This window comes from Solanum pennellii, chromosome 10 (assembly GCF_001406875.1).
Source record: "Solanum pennellii chromosome 10, SPENNV200".
NCBI lineage: Eukaryota > Viridiplantae > Streptophyta > Magnoliopsida > Solanales > Solanaceae > Solanum > Solanum pennellii.
The window spans coordinates 4,120,578-4,135,601 of record NC_028646.1 but is presented as its reverse complement, the minus strand read 5'-3'; the positions used below and the strand labels follow the sequence as shown (position 1 = coordinate 4,135,601).

The following is a 15,024-nucleotide window of genomic DNA, read 5'->3' as shown; positions in this document are numbered from 1 at the left end:
TAACGTATCAAGCTTGTGACCCATAAATTCTCCCCCTAACCAAAACTCTCAAAGCCCTTAAGACTACATTGTGAATGCTGATTAAGTTAGAAGGAACATTCCTCTATTTATAGAGTCCTAAACCTTTTCCTACAAGAAAAGGATTAGTCAATCCAAAACCTTTTCCTAAAAGGAAAACCTATTTATGGTAAGAAATTTAGGGCAAATAAAACCCAACAAATCTCCCCCTTGGCCTGAATTTCTGACAAAATAAATTTGTCCACCTTCTTCACTTAATCTTCAACAACTTGCTTCTCCTCTCCATAATCTCCTTTGCAAAATTTATGTCTCAACACAGAGAACCTCTCTGAAACAATTTCTCCAACAAAATCTTCATTACTGTCAAAAAGGTTGCGGCTAGAACTACACCCTTCAAGATGAACACCTCTTTCTAACCTGGTTCAATCATCGATTATTGAACCACTAAACCTGACTCCGTCATTGAATCTGGCTCTGATACCACTTGTTTGGACCGGAAATAAGCAGGTGTAAACGCGGAAGCTAGCAATGCAAACCTCGAAAGACCACGAGTAAGAAGACAACGAGAAATATACCAAAAGACACAAAGATTTAACGTGGTTCGGTCAATCGACCTACGTCCACAAAGGAGATGAGCAATCCACTATAAATATGAGAGTACAAAATACAGAGNATGGGAGGTTCACACAAGTGATAACGTATCAAACTTGTGACCCATAACTTCTCCCCTAACCAAAACTCTCAAAGTCCTTAAGACTACATTGTGAATGCTAATTAAGTTAGAAGGAACATTCCTCTATTTATAGAGTCCTAAATCTTTTCCTACAAGAAAAGGATTAGTCAATTCAAAACTTTTTCCTTAAAGGAAAACCTATTTATGGTAAGAAATTTAGGACAAATAAAACCTAACATTATCTTTCATGGTACTCGATGCTGATATTCACTTAGCTGCTAAAGGTCTTCATGCCACCATTACTTGGGGAAATGAAGCATCGAGCCAAGATAAGGGGAAGGCTATGATTTTCTTTTGTCATCATCTTGATGAGGGCCTAAAGATTGAATATCTGACGGTAAAAGATCCACTTGAATTGTGGACTGATTTAAAGGGGAGATATGACCACCTAAAGGAAACAGTGTTGCCAAGAGCTCGTTATGAGTTGATGCTTACGGTTTCAAGATTTTAAGACCGTAATTGAATACAACTTTATTGTATTCAAGATAACCTCCCAATTGAAATTATGTGGGGAGATTATAAAAGATGAGGATATGTTGGAAAAGACACTTACTACTTTCTATGCCTCAAATGTGATATTGCAGCAGCAATATCGTGAAAAGGGTTTTCAGAAATACTCTAAATCGATCTCATGTCTCCTGGTGGCTGAGCAACATAATGTTCTTTTAATGAAAAGTCATGAAGCTCGTCCCACTGGAACTGCTCTACTACAGGAAGCAAATATTGTGGAAGCACGTGATCAATCTGAAGTAAAAAGAGATGATCATCGGGGCTATAATAATACACGGGGACGTGGCAAAGAAAAGAGGCGATACACCAATCGTCGAGGTGGTGGTCATAATAAAAGGGAGAACAACATGAGTTCTCAAAATAACCCCTCAAAAAGTAATTGTCATCGTTGTGGCATGAAAGACCATTGGAAGAATGAATGTTGTACACATAAGCATTTTGTTAAGCTCTACCAAAACTCCTATAAAATGAAAGGAAATAAAAGTGGTGCTTCCTCTTTCAATGTTCGAGCTGAGTCACATATGACTCTTAAAAAGATGATAAGCCGGGACATCTCAAAAATATGATAAGGATATTCAAGCAAATTTGTCTTTAAAGGATGATGTTTTTGATGGCCTTGGTGACATTACTCATATGGAAGTTGATGACTTCATTGGAGATCGGAACAGATGTTTGATCTTTTAGCTGGGGAATGAAGTCTGTTAATGTTTTACTTATGTGCTTTTTAGTTATCATGTTCTTCATGTTGAAGTATTTAAATTTCCGTTGTTAGTTTTGTTTCGTACTTCTTTTAATGTATTGTTATTTTAATGAAAATTAATAGAAATTCCCAGTTGTCATTTGGATTCAAGATGAGTAATGGAGATGTATGCCTTCTTGCTAGTGCTACAATGCATACAATATTAAAAGATAGAAATACTTTTCTAATTTAATTATGAAAATGGCGTATGTCAACACAATATCAGGTAGTACAAAATTAACTGAGGGCTCTGGAAGAGCGACCTTATTACTACCTGGATGGACAATATTGGACATTGATAATGCATTATATTGTAGTAAGTCTCGAAGAAACTTATTAAGTTTCAAAGTTATTCACCAAAATGGCTATTGTTACGACCCTCTTAGTCATTTTATGAATTTTAACCATTATATTTATATTAATTTTTTTAGTAGCTTTTATAAATAATTTATGACTTATAAGAATGAGTGACATGATTTTCAGATTAAATAAAGAATTATTTTATTGATAATAATATAAAATAAATAAATAAATAAATAAAGGGCAAAAGCCCTAAATTGTTAAAGTTAGCAGAATGGGAAAAAGAAGAAGAAGAAAAACCCAACGAAATAGGAATCAAAATACAAGACGGAAAAGAAAGAAAGAAGGGGAAGCAAAAATTTACCTGAGCAAATTGACGGTCGGCATGGGAACTGACAACTTCACGTTCAGGTAACAAAAAAATAACAAAGTCTTAAAGTTGTAATTAGTGCATGTGTGAATAATTATAAATTGAATTAGGCATATGGGTTTCTGGAATGTGAAATTGAGAATTTTGGCTAGAAATCTTGGAAATTAATTGTTGTCAATGATGGACTAATGATAATACTATAGTTTTTGGGAGGTTAAAGGCAAATAAATCAAATTTGAAAGTTTTGGTTACTTCTCGTGAGTTTTTTTGGAATTAACATATTTAGTGGGTTTGATTTTTGATTTGCTTGATTATTACATTATGATTTAAATTATGGTATATTAATATAGGTAATTTAACATTAGTGTATTGTATTGATACGATTAGGATTTTATGATATTGGAAAGAAATTGAGTAACCCTAGGCATGAAATTTAGGAACTTACTATAGATGTGGGTGAATTCTTGCGTCTAGGCTAGACATATTATAATATGAGTGTTGCTGGATTAGAAATCTAACGGTGATTAATTGCGTGAATAGATTTCATTGATTTGGAAGCTCAACGAAGAGAGAAGACTCAAGTCCCAGAGTGAATTGTGATCAATCGAGGCAAGTGGATTTCTTAACCCTTGTTAAGTGTATGAAATTCGTGTATTTTCTTATGGTATGTGTTTGGGGGTAATGGGACTTGGTGAAAAATTGACTTGTCCACCTCGATTAATTCTAATGATAAAAAGGGATGATAAAAGGCAATGTCAGAAATTATTTCTGTGTGATGGATTGAGAATGGTAAGAATATTGGTGTTATAAAGACAAAGTTTATTACTAAAGAATGTGGATATGGGCATTAGTTGATATATTATTGACTTGATTTATTATGTGTGATTATGTTATTTACTGAACCCGTATAATTGTGATGATTGAGGTGATTATATGTCATAAAGACATTTTATTTATTGAGATGTTACATCATCCCTTTATTTGATATCATATTGTGCACATGCATTGACATGAGATTGTGTATGAGTAAAGGTCTAACACGTGGAGATCGTCCGTGTTGAGATCGAGTTATGATTATTTGGGCACGTAGAGATCGTCCATGCGATGGAGAAGTTGTGTTTATAATTTGGGCACGTGGAGATCGTCCGTGCGAAATGTGTTTGATTTATGCTAGTGCGTTGATATCGTCCGCATAGACACGTGGAGATCGTCCGTGTTGGTATATGGACCTCGCGAGTTCCCCATGGGTCATGAACTCTCGATGTATTTCCGAGGAGTATCAGGTATATACGGTTGAGAGAGTACTTGGTATTTTGAGGCATATCATTTCATGGTGTCATATTGCATTGCATCCCATGACATCCTTCATTCATTATGAATATATATTTTATTGGTAGGAAAGTACTCGATATTTGGTTATCTCTATTTGATGAACGTGATCTTATGTGTTGTTGATATTGCGAGTGTCTTTTTTTTATGAAAGTTATAATTGATAAATATTGAGCTTCTTGTTGAGAATATGTTATTGTTAGTTGTTGTTAAGATATGTGCTTGTAAATGGTGAACTGTTAGGTTTGACTAGTTTTATGCAAGTTGTAGTTGTGGAAGTTCGGTTGGGGTGGCAGGAGTACCCGTATTTCATTCCCTTAGCTTGAGCTTAGAGGTTACTCGTTGGATACCGTGTGGTTTGTTACCCACCCCTTGCTACTACAATTTTTTTGTAGGTTACAATCCTGGATATTGTGATAATTTCCATTCTCTTATTTTATCGAGGCTTCTTGGAGATTCGTTAGGTAGTTGTTTGTAATCTCAGCTCACCTTCTTCTCCTTATTTATGATTTTGTTCTACTCTAGAAACAAGTTCATTTAAGAACGATGTTTTCTTTTATTCAATTGTAATACTTTAGAGATTTGTACACGTGACAGCTAGGTTTGGGAGTATATATTTAAGTTAATTGTAAAATTTTCCGCATATTATCGAAATTGCTGAGTCTTAGGCTGACTTATCTTGGTGGGATAAGACGAGGGCCATCACGTCCAGATTTTGGATCGTGACAGCTATCTGTTGAGACGGCTAATGAAGGAAAGGTTGAATACCTTTACATTACTACAATTAATGTAGAGAAGAAAATTGTGCATGAAAAATTATCTGCATTTTTTTCTGGGTTGTACTATACAAGTATAAGTACAGTTGAATCACATGCCGTAGTAAAACAAAAGGTTTACTAATTTTAATGATTTTATCATTTGGCATGACCGGTTGGGCCATCCCGAATTTAATATGATGTGCAAAATCATTGAGAATTCACATGGGCACACCTTAAAGAGCTCAAATATCCTTCAATCAAAGGAATTCTCTTGTGCTGCTTGTTCTCAAGGAAAATTGATCATTATACCAACAACAGTTAAGGTTGGAATTGAATCCCCTGCGTTTCTGAAATGTATACAGGGTGATATATATGGACCAATTCAACCTGCATGTGGACCCTTTAAATATTATATGATCTTGATAGATGCTTCTACAAGATGGTCACATGTGTGCTTATTATCAACTCGCAACATGTCTTTTACGATATTGTTAGCTCAAATAATAAGATTGAAAGCACAATTTTCAAACTATACAATAAAGACAATCCGTCTAGATAATGCTAGTGAGTTTACATCTCAAGCATTTAATAATTATTATATATCTACTGATATAACAGTTGTACATCCAGTTGCGCATGTTCATACTCAGAACGGTCTAGCAGAATCATTGATTAAACGTCTACAATTAATAGTTAGGCCATCGCTAATGAGAACAAAGTTGTTTGTGTCTATGTGGGGGTATGCTATTTTGCATGCAGCAGCACTTATGCGCATAAGGCCGACAAATTATCATGAATTCTCCCCATTACAATTGACTTTTGGTCAAGATACAAACATTTCCCATCTTAGAATTTTTGGATGTGCGGTGTATGTCTCAATTGCTCCACCACAACGCACAAAGATGGGGCCCCAAAGAAGGGTGGGTATATATGTTGGGTATGAATCTCCTTCGATCATAAAATATTTGGAGCCTATGACTGGAGATTTATTTAAGGCAAGATTTGTTGACTGTCATTTTGATGAATTAGTATACCCAACATTAGGGGGAGAACATAAGCAGTTGGGAAAAGATATAGATTGGAATTTATCATCTCTATCTCATCTAGATCCTCGAACAAATCAATGTGAGCAAGAAATTCAAAGAATAATTTATTCACAAAATATTGCGAATCAGCTGGCAGATGTTTTTACTAATCTTCCAAGGATACAAAATCGCATATTCCAGCTACTAATGCTCCAGTTCGAGTTGATGTCCCGGCGGGACAAATCATTAAGGCAAGTGAGTCTAGACCACATTTGAGACGTGGTAGACCAATTAGTTCCAAGGATAAAAATCCTCAAAAGAGAAAAGGAATAAATGATCAAGATGATCATGGGTTGAAAGAAATTTCTCAAGATGAGACCCAAGTCATAACACATGATGAAATATCCAAGAAGGTTCAAACTTCTGAAAACAATGAAATTTCAATGAATTATGTCTCGACGAGAAAGTTGTGGAACCGAAATAATATTGTGATTGACAACATATTGCCTATAATGTTGTTATTGACATAATTCAACAAGATGAAGATTTTGAGCCAAAATCTGTTCACAAATGTAGACAGAGAAATGATTGGCCAAAATGGAAGGATGCAATTGAAGCAGAATTGACTTCACTAGAAAAATGTGAAGTTTTCGGACCAATAATCCGAACACCTGAAGGTATCAAGCCAGTGGGGTACAAATGGATTTTTGTACGAAAAAGAAATAAAAAAGGTGAAGTCGTGAGATATAAAGCCCGACTTGTTGCTCAATATTTTTCTCAAAGACTATTGATTATATGGAGACATATTCTCCTGTGGTAGATGCAATCACCTTTAGATATCACATAAATCTGGCAGTTCATGAAAAATTTGAAATGCGTCTAATGGACGTTGTCACAACCTATCTATATGGCTCATTGGACCACGACATTTTAATGAAAGTTCCTGAAGCATTTAAAGTGCCTGAAGCATACAAAGATTCAAGAGAAACTTGTTCAATAAAGCTTCAGAAATCTCTGTATGGATTGAAACAATCAGGAAAGATGTGGTACAATCGTCTGAGTGAATATTTGTTAAAGAAAGAGTACAAAAATGATCCGAGTTGTCCCTGCATTTTCATTAAATGTCGGAGTCTGAATTTATTATATTAGTTGTGTATGTTGATGATTTGAACATCATTGGCACTCGTAAAGAGATTTTAGAAGTTGTTGAGTGTCTGAAAAGAGAATTTGAAATGAAAGATCTCGGCAAGATAAAATTTTGTCTTGGCCTAGAGATTGAGAATTTGTCGAATGAAATATTTGTTCATCAATCAACATACACAATCAACATACACAGAAAAGATACTAAAGCGTTTTTACATGGATAACTCACATCCAATGAGTACTCCAACGATAGTAAAATCGCTTGAAATCAATACAGATCCATTTCGACCTCAAGAGAAGGATGAAGAGCTTCTTGATGATGAAACTTTTTACCTTAGTGCAGTCGAGGCACTAAATGTACCTTGATAACAATACTCGACCAGATATCTGTTTTGCAGCAAGTCTACTGGCAAGATTCAGTTCCTCCCCAACAAGAACACATTGGAATGGTGTTAAACACGTACTTCAATATCTTTGGAGGACCATGGACATGAGTTTATTCTATTACAATGAATTCAAGTCAGAACTGATTGGTTACACAGATGCAGGGTATTTATCTGATTCGCATAAAGCTCGATCACAAACATGCTATTTTTTTACATGTGGAGACATGGCAATATCTTGGAGATCAATGAAGCAAACGTTGGTAGCCACTTCTTCAAATCATGCAGAAATAATAGTCATCCATGAAGCAAGTCGAGAGTGCATCTAGTTGAGATCAGTGACCCATCATATTCAGGAAATGTGTGATTTTTCTTTGGAAAAGAATATATGAATCATAATGTACGAAGATAATGTTGCATGTATAGCTCAACTGAAAGGAGGATACATCAAAGGAGACCGGACAAAGCATATTTCACCAAAGTTCTTTATCACGCATGATCTTCAACAAAATGGTGAGATAGAAGTTCAACAAATACGTACAAATGATAATCTTGCTAATTTAGGCATTGCCAAAATCAACATTTGAGAAGTTGAGATACATAATTAGAATGCGCCGTCTCCGAGATATCAAGTGAAGTTTTCATCAGGGGGAGTGAAATACGCATTGTACTCTTTTCCTTAACTATGGGTTTGTCCCAAGTTGGGTTTTCCTGGTAAGGTTTTTGATGAGGCAACATTCAAAGCGTATTATGAGATATGTGTACTCTCTTTTTTTCACTAGGCTTTTTCCCACTGGGTTTTTCCTAGTAAGGTTTTAACGAGGCACATAATCTATGGATATCCAAGTGGGAGTGTTATAAATCCATTGTATAGTATATGTGGATTATCCATTAGATTTATCCACTATTAATTGGATTCATGCAAAGGTGCTTCCAAGGTGATAAGAACTTTCAAGATAACTATGTATCTATTAATTAGATGACTTTTTGAGTGATATCTCAACACTATAAATAGAGAATCACTCACTATTTGAAAGACACATTTGAATAAGAAAAGTCTTCTCCCTCCTTTATCTTATATTTCTTGTCTTCTTCTTATTATTATAATATTCTGAGCTTTCTTTATAATAATTAATGTTGTACTAGTAACATTATTTAAGCAAACTATTACACCTACTTTCAAATTTTTTTTAATTAAATGTTTACCTAATGTAATCTGACTATATGTCACATCATAATACGTGTTTATTCACTATTTAATGTCTATTTTTACTTAATAGGTATATTAAAAATAAATATCTATGTGAACTTATACAGTTGAATCAAAAAATAATTTATTATTTTATACCTATTTTCCCTTTATTCAATTCATTCTCCAATATTTGGATATAAAATAACTCGTGATGATAAAATATTATTATTTTTTAGGAGATGTGTCAGATTAAATATCATTTCATTTTACCAAGTTCTGTCAGCCAAATTAATCAATATTTATCTTTTTCGATGCAATAATGTGAGTACAGAATATTAAATACTCTTAGTGCAAAGGAAAATATCTTTTTTTTTAAAAAAAAATTATGGTACGAAAGAAAGGAACAAAAAAACGAAACCAAGCAAATCTATTAGCCAAACATGTGCCTAAAATACATGAAATTGTGGTTATTGTTGCATAAAAAATGATGGATGACTAAAAAAGAGTTAGACACCACATATTAGACCAATATATAATTGTCCTTTATTCTTGTTATGTTTTCCAAATCCCAGTTACTATTTGCATAGCAACAAGGCATTTTCTTATGATAAAAAATCTCTATATTTTTTCTACTTGACATTATTTTTTAGTGGGAAAAAAATGGCTGAATTTACGAGTACATCGACGAAGCTTGAAGGACAAGTAATGGATAGAGAAGAAGAGAAAGGTGATGAGAAACCTAGAGAATTATTTCTAGCAGAGCTGAATCTTGTTCTTGTTTTATCATTTTTTTCGTTATCATCTGAAGAACGAAAATTAGAAGAATTTGAGATCGATAATGATAAAGATCATCAAGAACACAATATTATTTCTAAAGTTAATTCCAAGAAACGCGGAGGAATCAATAAATACAAAGCTACTGATCAACATGAATTTCCCAGGTTTCAAACCAAGATTAAGGATTGCAGGTAAATTTTTCACAAATAATGGTGTTTATACGTCTTCAGATATTTGTTATCGTTCACCAGCATAAGTAACGAATAATTTGTTGTTTTAAAAGTAATTAAGATTCTCTCTTTTCATTCAGACACTGCAGAAGAATGTGAAGAATAAAACATCTTTAGGGCAAACCAAGCAAAAAGAAAGAAAAGGTCTTTTTCCATTTATGGATAGATCACAATGAAGAAAGAGGCATTTGTATTCTAATAAATAAAAAAAAATATTCAGCATTTTATAGCCATAGGAAAAAAGTAGATAAATAAAAAAAAAGTTTTGTAGTCTTATATAATTACAACTAAACAATGTATTGACAAATGTAGTGATGTTATTCACTCTTTAGTTTATCAACATAGATCAAAGTTATCTATGTCAATGTATAATTATTCTTGCTTTTACATTGTCATTTCCCCATTTTCCTAGTTTCTTTCACTTTGGCATTCAATATCTGACTAATTCAAATTTGTTACGACTCAAAACCCGAGACTTCTGACTCAAAACCCGAGACTTTTGGTTAAGACAGACAACACCCACCACAAGAACACCCACACTAGGGAAAGGAGTAAGGCAGGACCATATTTTGTATCTTTAAAACACAATGCACAAACCACATACTGAAAAGATACAAATAGGAGTGTACTTGTATAATTTCGAGGAACTGATCGTATAGCTAACAATAAGCTGTTGAAAACACATGAAATATTTGTACTCTCTTACTAACAAAGGCACTCGAATTATTCGTTACACTATTCTTGATAATTTTTTTATTGACAACACGACTAAATAAGCAACAACCACATACAGTTGGAAGTTCTAAACACAGGCTACGAACAGGACTCTAAATTCGCCGTCTAGACTATGGAACCACCATGTTATTTATAACCCTTTGTATCCTTGCCTACAAAATTATCATAAGAATGAGATAAATACTGGAGCTTCTCTTTCATTAGTCAGAAATTCTGATCTCAACTCCCAGTAGGTCCTTCACTTGCTCATACGCCACGAATGCAATAGATATTGAAGGAACAACCTGAACAACACAGCACCGTCAGGATGAAATCAAGAAAACAAAAGAACAAAAAAATAAAATCCCAGTAACTCGGAAGGTCACAGAAAAGAGCAGCCTCTTTACAGAAACATTCGGAGAAGGTTGCATTCAGTATATGTTCAGTCCAACCCTAGCTCGCACTGGCAAGGAACGATCTTTTTTTATAACTGAGAATTACCAAGGGTAGTGACGCACGATTTGGAACTCACGGATCATAGGCACACCCCTCTACATTGACAGAGAAAGATTTCAAGCTCGGGCTAGCCCCTTAATTTTATTTGTCTGGGATCAGTATTCAGTGGCAACAAATTATTAGAGAAGAGCAGTTCTCAAATTATACTAATTAACTGAAGCATATCAACATTCCATCTCTATGTGATGCTTGATACTTCTCACTGAACATAAGAAACACTAAACTTGTTTGAACTATCCAACTAAGCAGAAAATAATGGCTGCTTCATAACAACTATGAAATTTAACACAAATGAATAATAACCAGCTTTTATGCATAGAACTCAATGTTCTACAAGGTATCAGATATCCTCCAGGATATCAGTGGAATTTAATTTGCCAGTGCAAATACGTCTCAACAAAAGAATGCCCTGGTCTGACTTGGCTAGATTATCAAAGTAAACAAGCTGATAGTTGATGATGCACATAATTACACAAGTTAGTATCTGGGAACCCATAATTAACAATGTCTCCATCAATGAAAATGGGAAAAACATGCTAGTGTAGAAGTGCATAGAATACACATAATAACAATGATAAAGCATGTCTTATCAGAAGCAAGATTAATGTCTACTCAGAAACAGTAAATTTCATTTAAGCAAGTAAACACTCAATCGCAACACTACAGTGTAGTAAGTGAAGAGGTGCTCACAACTCCAAGAACTTAAGCAACTTATAAAACATATATCACGGGACTTGGTTCGAATAACAAAAACAGGAAGGATAAAAGGCTGTACGTGAACTTGAAGCTAAATGCTCGGACTCAGGTGTGGGTACGCGATACGGGTGTGGATCTAGAGGTCAAAACCTTCATACTCTAAATATAAGATTCAGATACAGGTAAGGTATTCCAACGAGAAATATTTATCAAGAGAAGAATCCTAGAAGGGGATGAAAGGAAAAGGACTGACATAGACATTTCTATCATTTCTATATACAAGTTATTCTATTCTCTTCAATTTCACCTTAGCTTTTGTTTTGATTACAGAATCGTAGGTACATGTTCCACGAAGTTCTTCATTAACTTTGGTCAAAGTACCCAAATTCAGTACGGACCCCACACCCATGTCATGTTGACACAGGTGCGGGCATCATAAGTGAAGTGTCCCGAGTAACTTAGCTGGAAGGTAATAATATTGAAAAACAAGACTAACCTTCACTGAATTGGGCACTAAACCCTTGTACAAGGCTCTGACACCCTCATACTTTACAGTTTTCCTGAAAGCGTCAATCATTCCAGTATATTCGAGAGGAGCCTTGCTCCTCCCATCACCAGTAACAATAGATGCAGCATGACTCCATCCCACCATCTGCATCCTTCTGCGAATAACATCAAGAGGGTAGGCAACAGTTTGTCCAACTGTTCCTGCAGCAGCTCCACATGCCAGCCTTGTAACAACCCCAAGCTCAGAATTATCAACAAGACCAAATGGTTTTGTTTTGACCAACCAGTCTTTTAAAGATTCATATACAGCAAAATTAAGCCCCACATATGGAATCTGCAAACACCAAATAAAAATGATAAGCATTTGCAAGAACAATAAGAACTTCCCACTAGTGTTACGTTTTCTTCTCTTTTCCTTTCTTTTTCTGGATAGGTTCCTTCCTTTTCCTTTCATCCAAGATTTAGGGAGAAGGGGATTGGTCTTTAACCTTTTCCATAGAAAAATTGGGCTATAATACTAATTACTTAACTGACTGTTGGTTAATGTTATTCACCTTGAAAAGAGAATGGAACTTTTATTTATTCTTCATGGACAACTTCTCAAATGAAGATAATAATGCATTTCAAGAATATGATTGCCAAATTAATTCACGAATCTTTTTCTTCATAGAAAACACTGGAAGTGGAGATCTCTATTATGATTTACCATTAAATCTTGTGAGCATGGTTATTAAATTATCACAAGTACTGGTAACCAGCTCCTTTCAGCCAGGGAACGAGAACTTACAACTCCTATGACAGAAGGAGTCCATCCTTTGTACAAAGCTCGTGGACCCTCCTCGCGAAGCACAGTTGACAGTGCATGAAACATTCCTCTGTATTGATAAGGAGAGTTCTCTGTCTGCAGAGCAGAGAAGAGGATTTTAGAAGGCACCTTCACGGAATAATACCTAGAGGAATAAATCAAAACTCATAACATTTATTCAAAAGGATACACAAAATTACCTGCACAGTGAGTCTTCCTCGCACCATATCCATTGGGTAAGTTGCAGACATGGCAATTATGCCAGCACAAGCACCAGCTCCGAGACGTAATAGTGGAGTGAGCTGAGCGTCCTCTGTCATAAAGGAAGATGAAAGAGTCAAATAATGAATTTCCATTTTCTTGTTAAACTAGAATGTAATAGTTTCGCATATAAGTACAAAACAAGCAAAATTATGCAATTGCTTCATCAACTAAATGCAGACCTCTTAGAAAGAACCTTTATCAGATGATAGTTTGTCTAAGAGAGTATAGAATGTGCAGATGAGTCCAGCAATTTAATGCACACATAAGAGTTGGGGGATTGAAATGCCTTGGGGGCTTTTGTGATCAGCCGATCCTCCTACTTAGGGAACTTCTCAGTTTTAGATGTGAAACTACGCATCTGTTTGGTTCTAGCCTTGGGAATCTACGCATCCATTTGGTTATAGCCCTATGGATCTTTTACTTCCATTCATTTTATTCTTTATTAAATTTGCATATTTGGATCTGCAAGATTGCAAGTCTTTTGAGACGACTTCCCTCCATGTAATACCTTCTCCCCCTTTTTTCACACCTTGTGCAACATCTATCAATTGTTGCATTTAGAGGTCTATTCACGACAAATGTCCTTCAACTTCTTCTCTTATTTCATCCCCCAATAAATGTTACTTAAAGCCTACCTTGAACTTGATTATTTCTAACTTCATCCAATCTTCTATGACAACACACTCATCTAAACATGACCATTTTTACTACACTCATCTTGTGGACACGTCGTGAACTGACCCAGCAATTATTCCCATATATAGAGAAGTTCTTCCACTATTATAACAGAAACGCAACTAGAAAGAAAAAGAGTTCTGCTGAGAAGGGGATTAACTACAAAAGGGAAGAAGAAACTGGTGAGATTACAGCAATCACTGAAACTTGGCCCCACAATATGAGGCTTTATTATGCTTGAACTTGGCCAGGAGACTCAATTTCCACTAAATGACTGCCCACAGCCCAAACTCGCATCTCCATGTTCGCAGATTGGGTTTTTACCATCCAAATAGCAAACACGCATAACGTGAACAGCAAGGGAAATACACATAAACCAAGTGTAAACAAAGCTTTGCATTTCAAACTAGGGAAGCAAACATTAGCAGAAAATGAGTCTAAACTAGGATTGAAGGCAAAGGAGAAAGGAACTTCATATAGGTATATGACATACAAAGCACAAGCTACAACGCAGCAATGTGTAATAACATCCAAAAAGACAAGAAGAACTATTCCTAACAGTTTTCTACAAATGAGTAGTTAGGTTTCCTCCCATTACTGGACTCATCAATGAAATATCAGTCTCATTAAAATGCAAGGATGGTGAAACGTAAACAAACACAGTGAAACCCCCATAAAAGATCCCTATATTGTCTTCGAATGGGTAATCTCTATGACCAGTACATAACTTGAAAGGAAGAGACATACCATTTCCAGTTTGTTGCCGGTACAAATATAATATACCCCTGTTCCAATTTCAAAGAAGAAATCAGTTAGCGGAAACAGAATGCTATAACTGTAACATGAGAAACAAGTTGGAAATTCAACAATTTTTTACTGACTTGAGACATCAACAATAGCCATCTTCAGAAAGTACTTCATGGGGCCCTTCTCAAGACCTCGACTTCAACTACCCTTAACATAGTTTTTCCCCTATTATACTTAGTAGGGGTGTAAAAAGAGAGGGGCAGGGCAGGGCATGTCTTGACCTATTAACATTTTGACCCATCCCACTTAGCATTTTTCAAATACATTACCCTGTCCCACCCCACCACATCTACAACAACAATGCAAGACTTAGCTACATTTAAATGGTGAAATCTTCATATGATTTTTGGTTTCAGAAAACAAAGGAATTGGGAGACTACCACTAAACTGTACTGCAAGAATATCCATCAAAGAATGTAGCAAAGGGTCTAATATTTATCCATCAAAGAACCATTATTTACTACTTTTCTGTGTGCGCAAAAGTACCAGTGAAAGAGGCAAGGTGTGTGTGTGTGTTTGGGGGGGGGGGGGGG

The 15,024-nt window shown here is 35.3% G+C and overlaps 3 protein-coding genes across 3 annotated transcripts in view; 2 read left to right on the top strand and 1 right to left on the bottom strand.

Moving 5' to 3' along the window:
* Positions 1-938: 938 nt before the first annotated feature.
* On the top strand, positions 939-1,827 carry LOC114074449. Its single transcript, XM_027912454.1, has 2 exons — positions 939-1,187; positions 1,336-1,827. Exons 1-2 carry the CDS (start codon positions 939-941, stop codon positions 1,825-1,827), a joined length of 741 nt encoding a protein of 246 aa, XP_027768255.1.
* Positions 1,828-9,049: 7,222 nt separating this feature from the next.
* Positions 9,050-9,902, top strand: LOC107002480. The gene is made up of 2 exons (XM_015200527.2): positions 9,050-9,468; positions 9,588-9,902. The coding sequence occupies exons 1-2, from the start codon at positions 9,161-9,163 to the stop codon at positions 9,604-9,606; spliced, it is 327 nt and encodes a 108-aa protein (XP_015056013.1). The 5' UTR covers positions 9,050-9,160; the 3' UTR covers positions 9,607-9,902.
* Positions 9,903-10,111: 209 nt separating this feature from the next.
* The window catches only part of LOC107002479 (mitochondrial adenine nucleotide transporter ADNT1-like), a 7,922-nt gene continuing 3,009 nt past the window's right edge, over positions 10,112-15,024 (bottom strand). The window contains exons 4-8 of the mRNA XM_015200526.2: positions 14,432-14,469; positions 12,946-13,058; positions 12,728-12,841; positions 11,930-12,274; positions 10,112-10,526 (exon numbers count right to left, since the gene is read on the bottom strand). Coding sequence (XP_015056012.1) covers positions 10,443-10,526; positions 11,930-12,274; positions 12,728-12,841; positions 12,946-13,058; positions 14,432-14,469 — 694 coding nt within the window. The 3' untranslated portion in view covers positions 10,112-10,442. The remainder of the gene's footprint in view (positions 10,527-11,929; positions 12,275-12,727; positions 12,842-12,945; positions 13,059-14,431; positions 14,470-15,024) is intronic.

Excerpts from the sequence above, each read along its gene's own strand:
- LOC114074449 (XM_027912454.1), top strand. The coding sequence starts at position 939 with ATGGTACTCGATGCTGATATTCACTTAGCTGCTAAAGGTCTTCATGCC. Across the intron at positions 1,188-1,335 it reads GTTATGAGTTGATGCTTACG|CAGCAATATCGTGAAAAGGG; the intron begins GTTTCAAGATTT and ends GTGATATTGCAG.
- LOC107002480 (XM_015200527.2), top strand. The coding sequence starts at position 9,161 with ATGGCTGAATTTACGAGTACATCGACGAAGCTTGAAGGACAAGTAATG.